Genomic DNA, 15,249 nt, shown 5'->3' on the forward strand with positions numbered 1-15,249 from the left:
GCCCAGAGGTCCCACATTACTTCACTGGTAATTGAGTATTGATTACATTACAATGAGAGTAAGCAGTTTTGTGTGATCTTAAGTCAATTGTGCCACAAACTTGACAACAACAAAGCTCTGATGGGCTAAGTGAAGTATACAGCGTTTACTCACAGAATTAAAGCCTGGCAGGGTTCATATTATTGGTTTAGGGAGATGGCCTCGAAAGGAAAGTAACGAGGTTTGGACGAGTCTGGTACCTGAACACGAGCACGTCTGATACATCAGCTATTAGATATTCTGCAGTGTTTCTCAATTAAAAATCATAACAAGCTCTGTCATTGAAGCTGCTGTGATAAGTAAATCTATAATTAAAATGCATGTGAGTACATCTATCACATTTACAAGCACTTAGAGAAAACACTGATACCAATTTCATTCACAAAACAGCTAGTCGTAAAGTTAGACTATTTAAAAGAATACCTCACCTACCCCCCAAATGATCATTTGCATATCAATTACTCACCCCGTGTAACATAAAATTCGAGAAGAAGGCATTTTTCTTGCATGCCTCCATGGTGAACAAAGAATCCAAAAACAGAAAATACTTGATGAACTGAAGTCAGAGGGGACCAAGAAAACTCTAACACTACTAACTCGTGCAGTATAATCTTAGTCTCATTTATCTAGTTGAATGCTCAGTACTTCCCAAACACATTCATTTTTTTAAAGCAAAATATTTCTGAGACTTCTGCATAAACAGACAAGTAGCACAGCTGCACTGTTTTTGTTTAAGTGTTTTAAATATTAAGGTTTTGGCAAAAGTGCATGCATTTGGGTAGTACTGAGTATATGGCTGCCTGAATGAAACTTGGATTATACAGTATGAGTTGGATGAGAGTTTGTCAATAGATGTTTTGCTATAATTTTGCTGTTGTTAAACGTGGCCCCCATTTAATTCAGCTGATTAAGAATAACTGCCTTTTTTTCTGGATTCTTCGCTCACCACAGAGACATGCAAGAAAAAACAGGTTTGATTCCCAAATTCACTGTAACATGGGGTCAGTATCTGATATACAAATGATCACGTGGGTGGTTAAGTGTTCCTTTAAACCCAATTTATGTTTTACATTTGTAGTAAACTGGATGTTTGCTTTAGCCACATTGTCAGACTGTACTTTCTTTGTTTACACACAAAACTCTATTTTTTGAAAATCCGAAAAAAAAAAAGTAATTCAATTTCATTTTCTTGGGCTGTTACGTTAGCTTAAAAAACTCCACAGCCTGTTCTCACTCCCGATTCATCAAATAGTACCACTTTGTCAATGGACATTGGCGTCACAAAGGCAGAGAGATGTGGTGGTATGATACTTCCTGGTTGACGCTAGTTTGTGATACCACTGGCAACTACTGTAATGTTAAGAGTGACAAAGTCCATATAAGGCAGGTGGGAGGGGCAGAGGAATGGGTCAAACAAACACTGGACTTTAACCCAGGAGCCCACTGCTCAGTTCCCACTGTGAACTTTAAGCCAAACCATGTTTTTTTTTTTTTTCTAGACCTAACCGGGACTTTTGTTGCCTGAGCCTGAGGAAATCAAACTAAAAAGTTTCTCCTACTTTGTTAGTTTATTTTGAAAGACCATATGCATGTAATGAGCAGAAATTGTATATTTCCTGTGAAAACTGAGGTGTATTTTGAAAAGACACAATAAATGTAACAAGCACAAATTGACACGCAATCCCAGAACGTCCAAAACAGACGCAGAAGGGTACCAAGAAGGGGTGGGGGAGAAAATCGATACAGCATAGTATCGCCATATTTTTGTGTGGCAATATTGTAACACAGTGCCAAGTATCATTTTTTTATTATATACATTATTAATATTACAAATACATACTAAACTTTAGGTAGCCTACTAAAATAATATAATCAATTGTTATTTTCTGTCCACAAGATACATTTAGTTGCTGCAAAAAAAGTGAGTGGCTGAAGTGAAATGAACATACTAAAAACTTTATCTTATTAGATAAAACAGATGTTGACAAATTTTTTCCTTTGGGGACATAATTTACAGTTGGAAAAAGATAATAAATCACAATATACCATAATATATTTAATCGCAATGCTCAACATATCGCAATATATTTAAAACTGCAATAACATTGTATTGTGACGTAAGTATCATGATAATATCGTATCGAATCGTGTATGGTAATTCCCACCACTAGTAACTAGTGCATCATATTTTGATGTGTATGTCCACTCACAGAGCGGCTGTATTTGAGGAGTTAGGACGTGGACGTGTTGAAATCTCACACATTCTTCACATTCTCCTTACAAATATTCCACCTGGCACAGCCTTGATTTCCCAGAACACCACTTGAGCTGTGAATTTGGTTGAAAAGCAGATCAAATGTGTACATCAGTGCTGATCTAGTTAATTTTGTCACATCCTCACATACTTCATGGATCTAATTAGGGAGCTTGATTGAACTGGACCTACGGGATACATGACTGGGGCTTGTCAGAGGTCTGAAAAGTGGAATGAAGTGCTGCTGTCTTTGTAGTCAGGTGTTGTGTTTTCGGAGCTCGACAAGAGTTGTACTGTCAGGGTACTTAACCAGTGAGACAGTTTTAATTTCAAAGTCTGTCTGTTCCCAGGGGATTAATTCATTTAATTTATTAATTTTCATGTGTGACCTGCTTGATTGCCTCCGACTGTCAGTTTAACCAGAGAGCCGTGTTTATTACCACATCGTTGTACCTGTAGCTCACTCGGTTATTAAATTTGAAGACTTGCCTCATTTCCATGAATTATGGAAATCACACATCTGAGGATAGTTGTAGGAATAAGGTTGAGAACACAATTAAATATGCCAATTTGAAAAGAGAAACATATCCTATCAAATTAGATGACTAACAACCCTCCGTAATTATATGCAGGATGAAATGAGCACAAACAGTTTTAACTGCTCATTTGTTTTTGTTGGGGGTTTTTTCCCGCCGCCACTAGCTTTCTACACAATAGATGTTGTTGCAATAATCAGCAGCACAATTAAACTAATCATTCGGCAGTGTGTGTTCATTGTTCATGGATCAAAGGTTTGTGTGATCAGCAGTTGTCCTAAGATTTATGAGAATTAGCCTTCCGTTAGTTAAAAACTCCAAATTGATTTCCCTCCACAGAAGCAGAACACAAGCTAAACTCAAATTTTGCTCTATAAAAATAACTTTTTATTACAAATCTGCAGTCATGACCACCAGAAGCTGACAGAGAAGCTGAGCTCTAAGGATCGGATATAATGCCAGTGTTGGACGGGGATGAACAGCACGTCTCCAGGCTGTAACACACATTCCAGATACGGAGCCTTGGCAAACTCCGGGAAGCGCTCTGTGTCTGGATTCTCCACCTCCACCTGCATGGAAGGAGTCAGAAATTGGAAATGCTGCATACATTTGCAGGCTCGGCGTGTGCTATCTCTGAGGACTGTCAATCCTACCTGACTGGTATTGTGAAGGAGTTGTGATTGATGAGGGTACAGCTTGTCTGTGTCCTCTGGGGAATATAGGCGAATGTATTTGCTTCCCACAACCTGATGTATATACAGGGGGGAGAATCCCATGAGGTAAACATACTGCGATCACGTGAGAGATCTTTGACACTAACTGGATTCATAAAATAGCCTTGTTATCGTCACCTGAGCCAGGAAGTTCTGCTGAGGGTCCTGGTGAAGAGGAGACACTGTACCTCCGGGCCCAAACCACGCGTTTACAGTAATGTCGTCTTCGTCTCCTTCACCAAGGCAGCAATAATCAGGAGGGCGGATGTCTTCCTTCAGCTCTGGTACCTAAGGCAACATCAGACAAACAAAACCATTTCATCCCCCAAACAGTCCTCTGTATTGTAAGTACTCACCCCATGTGACCCTGAGTTCAGGAAGAAAACTTTGTTTTCCTCACAATCAAAAAATTGAGAAGAAATTCTTACAGTGGTCATGTGGTCTGCGGTTACCAACAGCAAAACTATATCAGTTATACACTCTCACATGACTCATGTAGCATAATTCAAGTCTCATGTACTCAGTTGTTAACTCAGTATGTCCCAAACACATGCATTGTAGTTAAAACATTGATATTTAAAACACTTCTGCATAAACAACCTCAGGCAGGCTACGCATCTGTGCCTGAGGCTGTACTGAGCAAACAACTGGACAAACAAGACTTTGATGATACTGCACGAGCTGTGAGAGTTTAGTTTTGCTGTTGTTAATTTTTTGTTTTGTTTTTTGGATTCTTCGTTAACTGCAGAGGCATGCAAGAGTTTTCTTAACGAATGATACCGTCTTGTTTCGAACCGAAACATTTGCCAGCATTTAACATTAAATATACAGTTTTATTTGACTCTGCATTTGCTCATGGTATGTTAAGTACTTTTGGTCTTGCTAAAAAGTGCTTGGCTCCAGAAACAGCAATGTTAGACTGTCTGTCTGTCTGCTGCTTTGGTCCAGACTGAATTATCTTAACTGCTGGATGGATTGTAATGAAATGGGGTACAGACACTCACAGCCCCGTCACGATAAATAGTAATAACTTTGGTAAAATATTTAACTTTTCATCAAGTGTCATCATCAGGTCCAATTTTTTTTTTTTATCTTTGCAATACTTTCATATACTTTTATTTATACAAGATCCATTTATTTGAAATTTTATAACACAGGAACTCAAATGAAACTTCAAAATGTCTGTCATCATATTTTATATTTTACAAAGTGATTCATTAGATTAAATAAGTTAAATCAGCTTTCTTTAATGAATACAAGTAATTTATGGTGCTGTTAGATTGCTGCTTGACCGCCTCATTAATACAGGGAGCGTGCCGCTCTGTGTGCAGAGAGCAGGAGAGCAAACAGCTTTTAACCGCAGTGGCTAAACATCAACAAATATGGATAGAAGCAGAATATTTTGCGAGAAAAAAAATGTTGTGAAATTCAGAAATTATTACATCTATCTTTTTATTTTATAACACTCCAGAGTTACATGAGTTGTTAATAATCCTACACAGACACCACTGTCCTCTGATTCTGCAAATAGTATGATATTAGTAAAATCAATATAGATCCAGAGCAGGTTAACTTCAGGGTATCAGATCACAGCATGTCAACACCCCGACCTCTGACCAATCAGATCACTGAAGAAATAAGTATCCATAAATGGAAGTCATGAGTCTCAGGTAAAAAGGAGTAGCCTCGTTTTCCACTGGTTTTAAAACAGAGCTTCTAACAAACACAGAGATCATTTCCACACTGAACACATGATTTTAGCGGCATTTGAAATTATGCAAAGTGTATTTTAGTCTGCAGTGATAGTGTTGATATTTTACACTCTGATTCCATCACTGCAGCTCAAAATAACATGAGACACCTGCGTGATGAGATCTGGGAAGAAAAATTCTTAAAAAAATATCCCACACGCTGTTAATCTGCTCCTATAATTATTAATGCTACATTTGGGTGAGATAAACCTCATCAGTTTTTAACGGCTACTTTTCCACCCTTTACTTCGATAGTAAAAACAGTCTGGCATCACGTTACAGTGTTTTATGTGACATATTCAAAGTCATCATCCAACTAAACAGCAAAAAATACTTGATATTAATGTCACTTATAGCCTACTGATACCTATATGAAATTTAAGTCTCTGCCAACAGTAACTTTTTGGACAGTATTTTGAACATTTCTACCTTTTCCATCATAAGATTCCAGAGTATCCTTACATCCCACACCACTGACATTTTACTATCTCACAGTCGCAGACACTTTCAGTACAGTTTCATATCATAGCACATGATGCAGTTTACTTCATTCATGGTTCTGATGATGTCACTCGCAATTAACAACCTCGTCTCTTTCACATGAACGTGCTCAGGGCTGGATAGGAAAACTCAGTTGACTGAACTAGTTGATGACCAGCTTTGTAGTACTGCTTATGTTAGGGTTAGTCAAACGGATAGTGAAAAGATGAACTGGCTTCTAAGTACAGGCCGCAGGTTTAGGCAGACTAAACAGACATGCAACAACAAACAAACAAAAAAGCTGCGCAGTATTTGTTGTTGTTTGTTAATTTAGAATGTGAATTTCAACATTATGAATGAAGGTTTGAGCTTTTGGGTACAGCCTCAGGTTGCACAATGAAAGTTAAGTTGTAGCCCCTTCATGTTACATTCACACAGAACATACAGCATGTGCACATTTGAAAATTATAACAGAATAAAACGACAATAAAATAAAACATTATATACAGTTACTTATGTATAAATCCTTACATACATATACACTTAAATACTTTGGGTTTTAGTGGTTCTAATACCACTATTTATAAACAAATGCAAAACCAATGAGATTCCCACCAGCTTCGCAGTTCATGCTAATCAGCAATTGTTTGCACGCTAACACTTTAAGATGGTGAGGTAACATGTAGCCAGACATTGCTGTCACACTAAATACTACTACTACTACTACTACTAATTATAATATTGACAAGTAAACGATGTCGCAGACTCCTCCATTTAGCTTCAAATTACTCAGTTCATAGTACGGTGACATTAGATTAAAGGGTTCAAAACTCTCTGCACACAATAATATCCTTTTTGGTCATTATTCTTATTAATAGCAAGAAATTAAATGATCATTTATAACAAAGAATCACATATTGTTATTAAGCCGTGTTACTTATCTGAAGGAAAACATCAGATGTGTCTTCTTTTTAGGGTGATACACATGACATTTTAAAGTCAGATGCTAGACACATAAAATTAACATCTGATTAGCTGATTACAGGTGATTCCTGAAGGATGAGGATGTGGTGTGAAACATCAGAGTTCGGCCTCTCTCTGATCTATCAAACAGCCCAAAATACCCAGCTCCTTGTCTGACAAGGTGACCTTTTCGTAAAGTTCAATCCAGACAATTTATTGACTTGTACGGTAAAATTAGGACTCAGAAGTCAATAGCATTCGAAGCAATGTGGTGTGAGGATGACAGCTGGAAATAAGCAGTATTCAATTCTTCATGGTGCCAAAAATATAAGCTGAATAATCAATTAGAAAACTGACAACATGAATAATTATATCTATAATCATGCAGTCAGAAGAGACAACACCATACCTGATCAAAAAGCTGGTGTTGAGCGAGGTAACCCAAACCTTTCACTCCGTCCTGGGTGAGCAAATTAAAATCAAAATACAGTGTTAGAATCACATGGAGATCTTTATTTGTTCATATTAACAATGCAGCACTGCAGCAAGACTTGATTAGGATGCACTTACTTTATTTAAAATGTACCGATCAATGAATTCATTGACCGTGAGCAGCGTCTGTGACCATTCCTCGTCAGTGTACCTGGATCCCACCTCAATGGGAACAGTCCGACAGCCGGCTACAGACCTCAGGTACTCTATGCTTTGCGAGAGGGAGGAGAATGGATGAATTAAACATCGCGGTGATACAACAGCACAAAATCTGGTCATTCAGGATTCTAGCGCTGCTCAAAAACATGTCTTGTGTGCACTTCTGGATGTCCTCCTCCACCGCCAGAGCTGAGAGTCAGACGCCAGGAGCCGTATGTCAGATGTCAGGGTGAATAGTCAGCTGTCAGGAGTCGGCAGTGAGAGGGAGGACAGTGAAGGATAATCTTAAAATGGAGAGGCAGTTCTATCAGACTCTGGTGTCAGACATTAGAGTCAGGAAGCAGGGCTGTTGTGACAGGTAAAGCAACCTAAATTCAGTCTGTGTTCTTCCCACATTTTAGGGCAATTAAGACTAAACATCATCACACCAGGTAACTAACTGATTGTATGTTACATGTCAGTGATGATTCAGCACCAGAGTACTGCTGGTTTTCTGTCCTCTCAGCAAGATAAGAGCACTCAGCCAGCATCACAAGTGTAAATCAGTCTTGACGGAACATAAATATGGTCGTAGTGTTTAACCATGATGGAGGACTATAAATGCGATCCCTTATAATGTAGGTTGTTTTCTAAATTAAAATTATAACTTTCTGGCAGACCTTTGGTAGAGTTTGATGAAATGAGTTTAACATAACGATAAAGGGGTTCATAACTTACAGGGTGATGTAATCTAGAGACAACAAATCACGCTCTTTAATTGAACAAGAGCACACTATAAAACAAAACAAACCTCCAGGGGTGTTGGTTGAGGGCAGGCCAGTGGTCAATGATCCCCTCTAAAATCACCGGTTTGAGTGGGAGCAGGTAGTTTGTGTTGAAGCTCTCCAGTGAAGGACACTTAACCCTGGGAACTGCCAACTCTTCTTTGATTGCAGGAACATGTGGGCCCTCAATCTTTATTCTCTGTTAATGATGCCAAAACAACAAGAGTTTGTCAAGTCTTAAAAGTTGCAGTTGGTCAATTTTATAAGAACTTTTTGTCGTATTTGCTGAAACTTTCACTATATTGATGTGAAAAAAATGTGGCAGATAATTTGTAACAAAAAAAAAAAAAAAAAAAAAAGGAGTCACTGACGCAGCTGTCAGTCATGTCAATCACTGCTCATGACCTGTGAATCTAGTTTGCAATACTGCATATTTCTAGCCTCAAATGCTTTCAGTAGTGACGTTCCTGGCGACTAATTTCCCTATTGACTAAACGAAAATTTGAATCAAGATTAGTCGACTAGTTTAAAACAGCGAAAACACTCAACTCACTCACAAAAAATGAAGCCTTTAATAACGGCCTTCAACAACCATGTGGGATTTTTTTCAAATAATACAACATCTCAAAAAAGATAAAATGCTGCTGAACTCATTTTCTACACTAAAGTACTGCCAAACTGCACTGGTTTTGCAAGAGGACATCTCTCCAGTTTCCCATCGTGCTGCTTCAAAACTCCATTTTACTCAAGCATTACCTGTCTGACGCCTCTGAAGCACCCACTAGTGGCAGGCAGCTGCATGACAGTTAAGCGGCCTTGCACGTTAATAAAATACTAATTGGTTTAACCGGCTAATATGTCTGGTACCAACTAGCGAGAGGGTGGACGTTTATCGTTTAACTGTCTAATCACGCGCATCCCTAGTTTTCAGACACCTACTTTACTGTACTGTTTAGCTGTAACATGAGAAAGTTCATCCAGGCGGTGGGCCGTGCCTCGTACTTGGTACGCCAACATGGTGGACGGGACACAGACTTTCTTATGTTACAGCTAATCAGTGCACTACAACATTTTGAGTTAGACAGTTTGATCGAGTTGACTGTTCTCAGCTCTGATTGGTTGTTTCTGCTGGGCCGCACTTGATTCTAACAAATGCTTTAAGAGGCAGTAGCTGTAATAAAGCTATCACATTGTAGCTCTCATTCAATTTTAAAATTAAGAGCTTTAATGGGGAAATAAATGAATCAGTGAATCACTACGGCAGAGCTGACATTACTTGATTAACAAATGAGTCAATCAACAGAAAAGCAAATTATTGAAGCCTCTCAGTCATGAGGATGCGTGAACTTTCTGTCTTAAGCGATAGTAAATTCAATATCATGAGGTTTTGGACCATCAGTGGAGCACAATAAGCATTATGAAGATGCTGTCATGGGCTTTAGGAAATTATGATGGACAAATTAATTCATTAGCCAAGAAAATATCTGGAAGATTAAGAGTGATGAGAACAGTTGGTTATAGTTAGTACCAGATAGATGTAGTTAAGTTGTTTGATTTTTTAAGGCAAAGAAAAATGCACATGTAATCCAGTAAAATCCTGCTAACTGTACTCTAAACTCTCCGTCTCCATTTTGATGGCATCTAAACAAAATGATCTGACATTTGAGCGTCTGTTGCACTTTATCCTCTGTGACATCTGATGCAGTGCCACTAAATAAAGGGCGACACAGGATATACTTCCTTAAAACTTCCGAGAGGCTTATTCTGACATGTCACCATCGGTTACTGTTTTTTGCAAACTTTGAAGCATTGACAATTTAGGCTGTGGCTGCACCACATGAAACAGCTCCGCTAAAATTACAGGAAAACTACTTTTCTGAGTGGTTTCCATAAATACGTGAGCATACTTTTGATGACAAAGGTGCACTCGGTAGTCATCTAAATTAAACCAGCAGTACACATATTATTTTAGGATAATGACTGATGATTTCCTTCCTTTTATTTTTGTAAACTGGATAATAAATGTGCTTTAGATTTCAGCATATGTTAAGCCTTTTGAATTCTGTGAAAAAGATGTTTAAAAAAAGGCATTAAACTAAAATCGTACCAAAGCATCACATTACTGTCCCCATTTCAAGTCTTGAGACGACATTAGAGATGTACGCAATAAATTAAAAAGCTAAAGTGACAGCCTCACATAGAACACTGTGTTTTCAATACAAAGACCACTGACCTTGACCTCAGCATGTTCACTCTCTTCTTCTTCTTCTTTGATAGATTTCCTGACTTCACCCTGCAGCATCTGAACAATAACCTTAAGTATATCATCCATGATAGCTGCACCCATGAGTAAACCCATGTCACAAGTCCTCACAGCCTGCAGGACCTCATCTGCTGTCGGAACTTCACGACACAGAGCAGCCACTTTAAACAGGCAGCCATATGAATAAACGCGTCTCCATTCTTTGTCCACATGGCGCCATGTTCCCGTGTTGAGTTTCTCCCATGAATAGTCCAAAATGATCTGAGCATTAAGCATTCGGCTGGAGCTCGTAGTGTCCCTGTACAGCTGCTGCCTGGACCGTTTCAGCATTTCCAAAACACTTGACTCCACTTTGTCGCTGAACTGCAGTGGAAACTGTTCCTCATTATAAGGCAAGGCAGCAGAGATCTTTGACCACACCGTGGCCATTGTTGAGAAGGTCTTTATTTATGCTGTGTGGACAGACAGTGAAGGTTAGTTAGGACAGCACTTGTTCAGACTGAATCCATAATGGTGATGCACAGCTGAATTTACATGTACAGTACACTGTTTGGAGATTACTTTAAAAATTCACGGGAGGCAAAGGTTGTCATTTAATCACTTGCTCTGTGCTCAGCTGGTCATGGCTCCACAATTACCTAAAATGCCCACCATGGTTACACACATACACGGGACACTTGCTTTCTCTGAAGCTGACAGCCTCCTCACTGCAGTAAAACAGATGTATACTCCTAATTTCCAAATTGGCAACCGCAAAACACAGGTGAGGACTTCATGAGCCAGAACTGTGAGTGTGACACATGCACAGTGACGACACCCTGTCACATGGTATCTGTAACCGCCAACTCTGGCTCCATGTGACTCCATCCATGTTTGGATGCTCTGTGAAACTGGAGATGATGCCAAGGTGCGAGGCAGCCAACTTTGAGCACCTGATTCATTTGAACACAGAAACACAGCCTTGTGAACTCTGAGGCAGAACCCAATTAAATGGTTACATTTAACATGCCACATGCCTGAGGTAATCACTAGTGTCAGGGTGGTTATTATGACCCTGCAGTGCCCTCCGACAGGAGTCATACCAGTCAGGTGTTCTGCACAGTCACATCAGCTAAAGCATTTAAGCAACCTTTGACGTCATGCACATTTTGCAAAAACAAAACAAGCAGAAACTCCAATTATTGAGGATGTTTGGGGGGAATTATGGTCCAACTGTCAAATATTATGGCAGCTATTAGAGAGGATGGACAGAGTGAACCTTCAGAGAAAGTGCACCTCAAATTCAGTAGCAGGAAGACAATAAGGATATTTTTCTTAAAAACCTCAGACTCTAGTGCCATTTTTAGATAACCGTGTACCCGCTCCATCCACTCATGTTCACTCCTCAATCTCACAAAAGCAAAAACAAACAAAAGGAGGATGTGAGTCAGTATTGCTGCTCCAAGGCTGAATCATAATAACTTATACTACTAAGAGACAGATGAAAACACACAAGTTAAAGTTAAATGAGACCTGAAAATATGAAGACTAGGCTAAATAGGGTCCAGAAGTCTGTGACCTCATTAAAGATCTCCAGTATTTTCACCTAAACCTGGAAATAATCAGAAAATGTGAAGATTTAGAAAAAACATAAGAAGCTTAGATATGTAAAATGAAGAAGAAATATTGAAGATCCTGCAACATTTCTAGGCCAGCAATCAAATCTAAGCAAATTTGTGGCATTGACCAATTTAACTCATTTGTGCAAAAGGTCAGATTTCCTTCAGTTGTATCTCTCCCACTGAAGCATGCGTTTAGATGACACTGGATTTGATTTGATCTAGTTATCTGAAGCTCATTGCACCTGTTATAAATATAACTGTGCCTCAATTTTCCAGCAGATCATTGCTGACACTGTGATGGTGGGAAACACGGCATCAGAATTAAGTTCAAGTGTGATAAGTCAAATTGTTTTTCCAAGCAAAGTAGGGCTTTCTCGGCATTAAATCATAGCTAGGCTAAAGGTTCTTAACGGAGCATTGCATGGAACTCTGAAATGCTTTACAAGCACTTCTTGATTGCCAGTGGCTCAAGAGGTAAAGCGGGTTGTCCACGATCTCCTCCAGTGTGCATGTCCAAGTATCCTTGGGCAAGATACTGAGCCAAATTGCCCTGGGTGGTACCTTGTGTTGTAGTCTCAGCCACCTGTGTATAATGTGTGTGTGTGTGTGTGTTTTTGTGTATGTGTGTGTGAATGGGCGAATGTGACATGTAGTGTTAAAGCGTTTTGAGTAGTCAGAAGACTAGAAAGGAGTTATACTAACACAAGTCCATTCTATTCCCCATGAAGACCATAGAAGATGAAGGAGTCCTGACTTGGGTTTGCAATGGTATTTTCATGGTACATGTAACTTTAATTGAAATGCTTTTCATATTTTCTGTCATAATTATATTAACGTTAAAATTCATTGTCATTAAAAACTGATTAAAAATGTAAGAAATAGGTAGTTAAAAAGGTGACTGATTTTAAAATGATTTAAAATATACCTTTAAAAATATTGTTCAGTTAAAGTAAAATGTTTTGTTCTTTATGTAAGTTTATTTTGATCTAGAGTAATAGATCAGGGGAATAGAGTTCAGGGGTCACATCTGTTGCATTACAGGCTGAGAGAGCGCTAACATGGCTACAGAGCACAGAGCCAACATGGTGGCAAAGGAAGTACATACGGCCCCAAAATAATAATATTCACATGGTCCAAGAGGTGCACATGGTAATTGTCATTTTGCACCTTTATTTGGTTTTGTATCTGATTATAATATTTGTGTAAGAAGGGACAATTCAATATATTTTCGGTTGCTGTGCTAACTTTTTGGGACCTGTCTGAAAAAATTCACATGAGAGACTATTGTTAGGCACGTCTAAATGCTGGACATTTGTTGAGAGACTGTAAAAGTAATTAAGAGATTTGTATTTCAAGATTTATTTATTTTTGTTGTAGTTTCACAGTGTCTGTGGTTGACTGCAGGATGGAAATGAAACTTAAAAAGACACCTGTATAATGCATGGCCATCATTTCCTTGGACCAGTGTAGTTACAGTACAATATCATGGTGTTACAGAATTATTAGCAATCAGACTGACCCCTAAAGGAATGAAAATGGAATGGTAATTTTTGGTTGAACAAACATTTTGTTGCTATAATTAACACTTTCTTGAAAATGACTCCGTCCAGTTGCACTTTCTTTTCAATATGGAAGTGTATAATAATAGCTGTCAATTTTCATACCACGGTACACCTTCAAATCTGTGAGCTGCTGTAACCCTAGTCAGGACTGGCATTGACTTTCCTACACAGTCACCTGACTTCAACCCCATCTAGCATTTACGGGGACTCTTGAAGACTGAGAAAGCCAAGACTTGAGAGTGGCTCTTTGAAAGATTGTCAAATCGTGCTTGGATATTATGGGTCAACACACAAACTTAAGGAGTCCCTGCCAGCTCGAGTGCATGCTGTCATTAAAGCAAAAGAGAGACATACCACACACTAACATATTCTAAAATTCATTTTCACACAAGTGGCTGACATGATGTCATCATATGTTATGAAAAAAAAAAAAGTTACATTGGCAACAAACGCAAAACTAAAGTATTCTAACTTGTGGTCTCAGACTTTTTCCACATCACTATATTGAGTTTGATTCTGAATCTTTCTGCAAATATGAAAATAATAATAATAATAATAATAATAATAAAAGTGTAACGGTCATTTAACACCATCTATTACTGTGTATTTATACAAAACAATCAAATTTCTCTTCACTTTCTCTTTTTCTGACCACTTATTGACAGACTCCTGGTAAAGCACAGTCTCAAAAGTATTCGGTCGTGACATTAACCACACCTCTAATGTATAACATGAGGAACATGTTAAATATTATATCCAGAGAAAGCAGCTAGAAACGAAGTAAAACATGCTAACGTTAAAAGTAACAGGTGCACGAGCGTTAACGTTTGAACTTAATTCGTATCGTGACGGAAACACTAAGACATTGGGTGTATCTAGGAGACCGAAACACTTTTAAACAGCGCTAGCTAAAGCTAAATTAAATACGCTAAATGCTACATTTACCTGTTAGCAAGACATTAACACCGTTAATCCATAATTATTTTTATAGAAGACTTCTCTGGACAGAAGCCGCTTCAACGCCACCAACTTTAGCTGCCTGTGGGACAATAAAAACATACCGGATGGGAACGCCGGCAGCGGTGAACATTGGTTCCGCCTTACGGTCAAGGTGTCCAAAACGGGAATTAAAAGGCTACTTAAAATGCTACAAAAATACGTGAGCTCACCGGTATTATAATTTAAGTGATTTCAAAAACTGGACGTTTTATTTTCTATATATTTTTGTAATACTGAATTTGATCTGCATTCACTCCGTACTCCAGTAGAGGGTAGTAACCTCTGCACATGCTCTAAACCTGTAAAATGCAGTGGCAGACATGACTGAACTAACACACACACACACACACACACACACACACACACACCCACCCACCCACACACACACACACACACACACACACACACGCACTCATTTGTTGTCACATGCTGCCTGTATCATTCTATGCCCACACCCTACACTCTGCTTGTATGCTGTACATCTGTCCCAAACCTCTCAGCCTTGTAGCTGCACCAACATCTGTCTTTCTTTCTCAGATTATAAACCAACTGTAGTAAAGCTCAGTCAATTAAAATAAAACAGTGCTCCTGTGACAGCACGGCGTGATTTACATACACATGGAGACACGTTAAGTAAATTAGAAATCCGTCTCAACAGGTGAACCACAGACTC

The 15,249-nt window shown here is 38.7% G+C and overlaps 1 protein-coding gene across 1 annotated transcript; it reads right to left on the reverse strand.

Annotated features, from left to right (window-relative positions):
* Positions 1 to 1,769: 1,769 nt before the first annotated feature.
* kdm8 (lysine (K)-specific demethylase 8) lies at positions 1,770 to 14,634 on the reverse strand. The gene is made up of 8 exons (XM_049561344.1): positions 14,523 to 14,634; positions 10,385 to 10,866; positions 8,178 to 8,350; positions 7,307 to 7,439; positions 7,146 to 7,196; positions 3,681 to 3,830; positions 3,483 to 3,575; positions 1,770 to 3,398 (listed from the first exon to the last, which is right to left on the reverse strand). Exons 2-8 carry the CDS (start codon positions 10,841 to 10,843, stop codon positions 3,234 to 3,236), a joined length of 1,224 nt encoding a protein of 407 aa, XP_049417301.1. The 5' UTR covers positions 10,844 to 10,866; positions 14,523 to 14,634; the 3' UTR covers positions 1,770 to 3,233.
* Between the last annotated feature and the right edge of the window lie 615 nt (positions 14,635 to 15,249).

Source organism: Epinephelus fuscoguttatus, linkage group LG19, assembly GCF_011397635.1.
Source record: "Epinephelus fuscoguttatus linkage group LG19, E.fuscoguttatus.final_Chr_v1".
NCBI classification, from domain to species: domain Eukaryota; kingdom Metazoa; phylum Chordata; class Actinopteri; order Perciformes; family Serranidae; genus Epinephelus; species Epinephelus fuscoguttatus.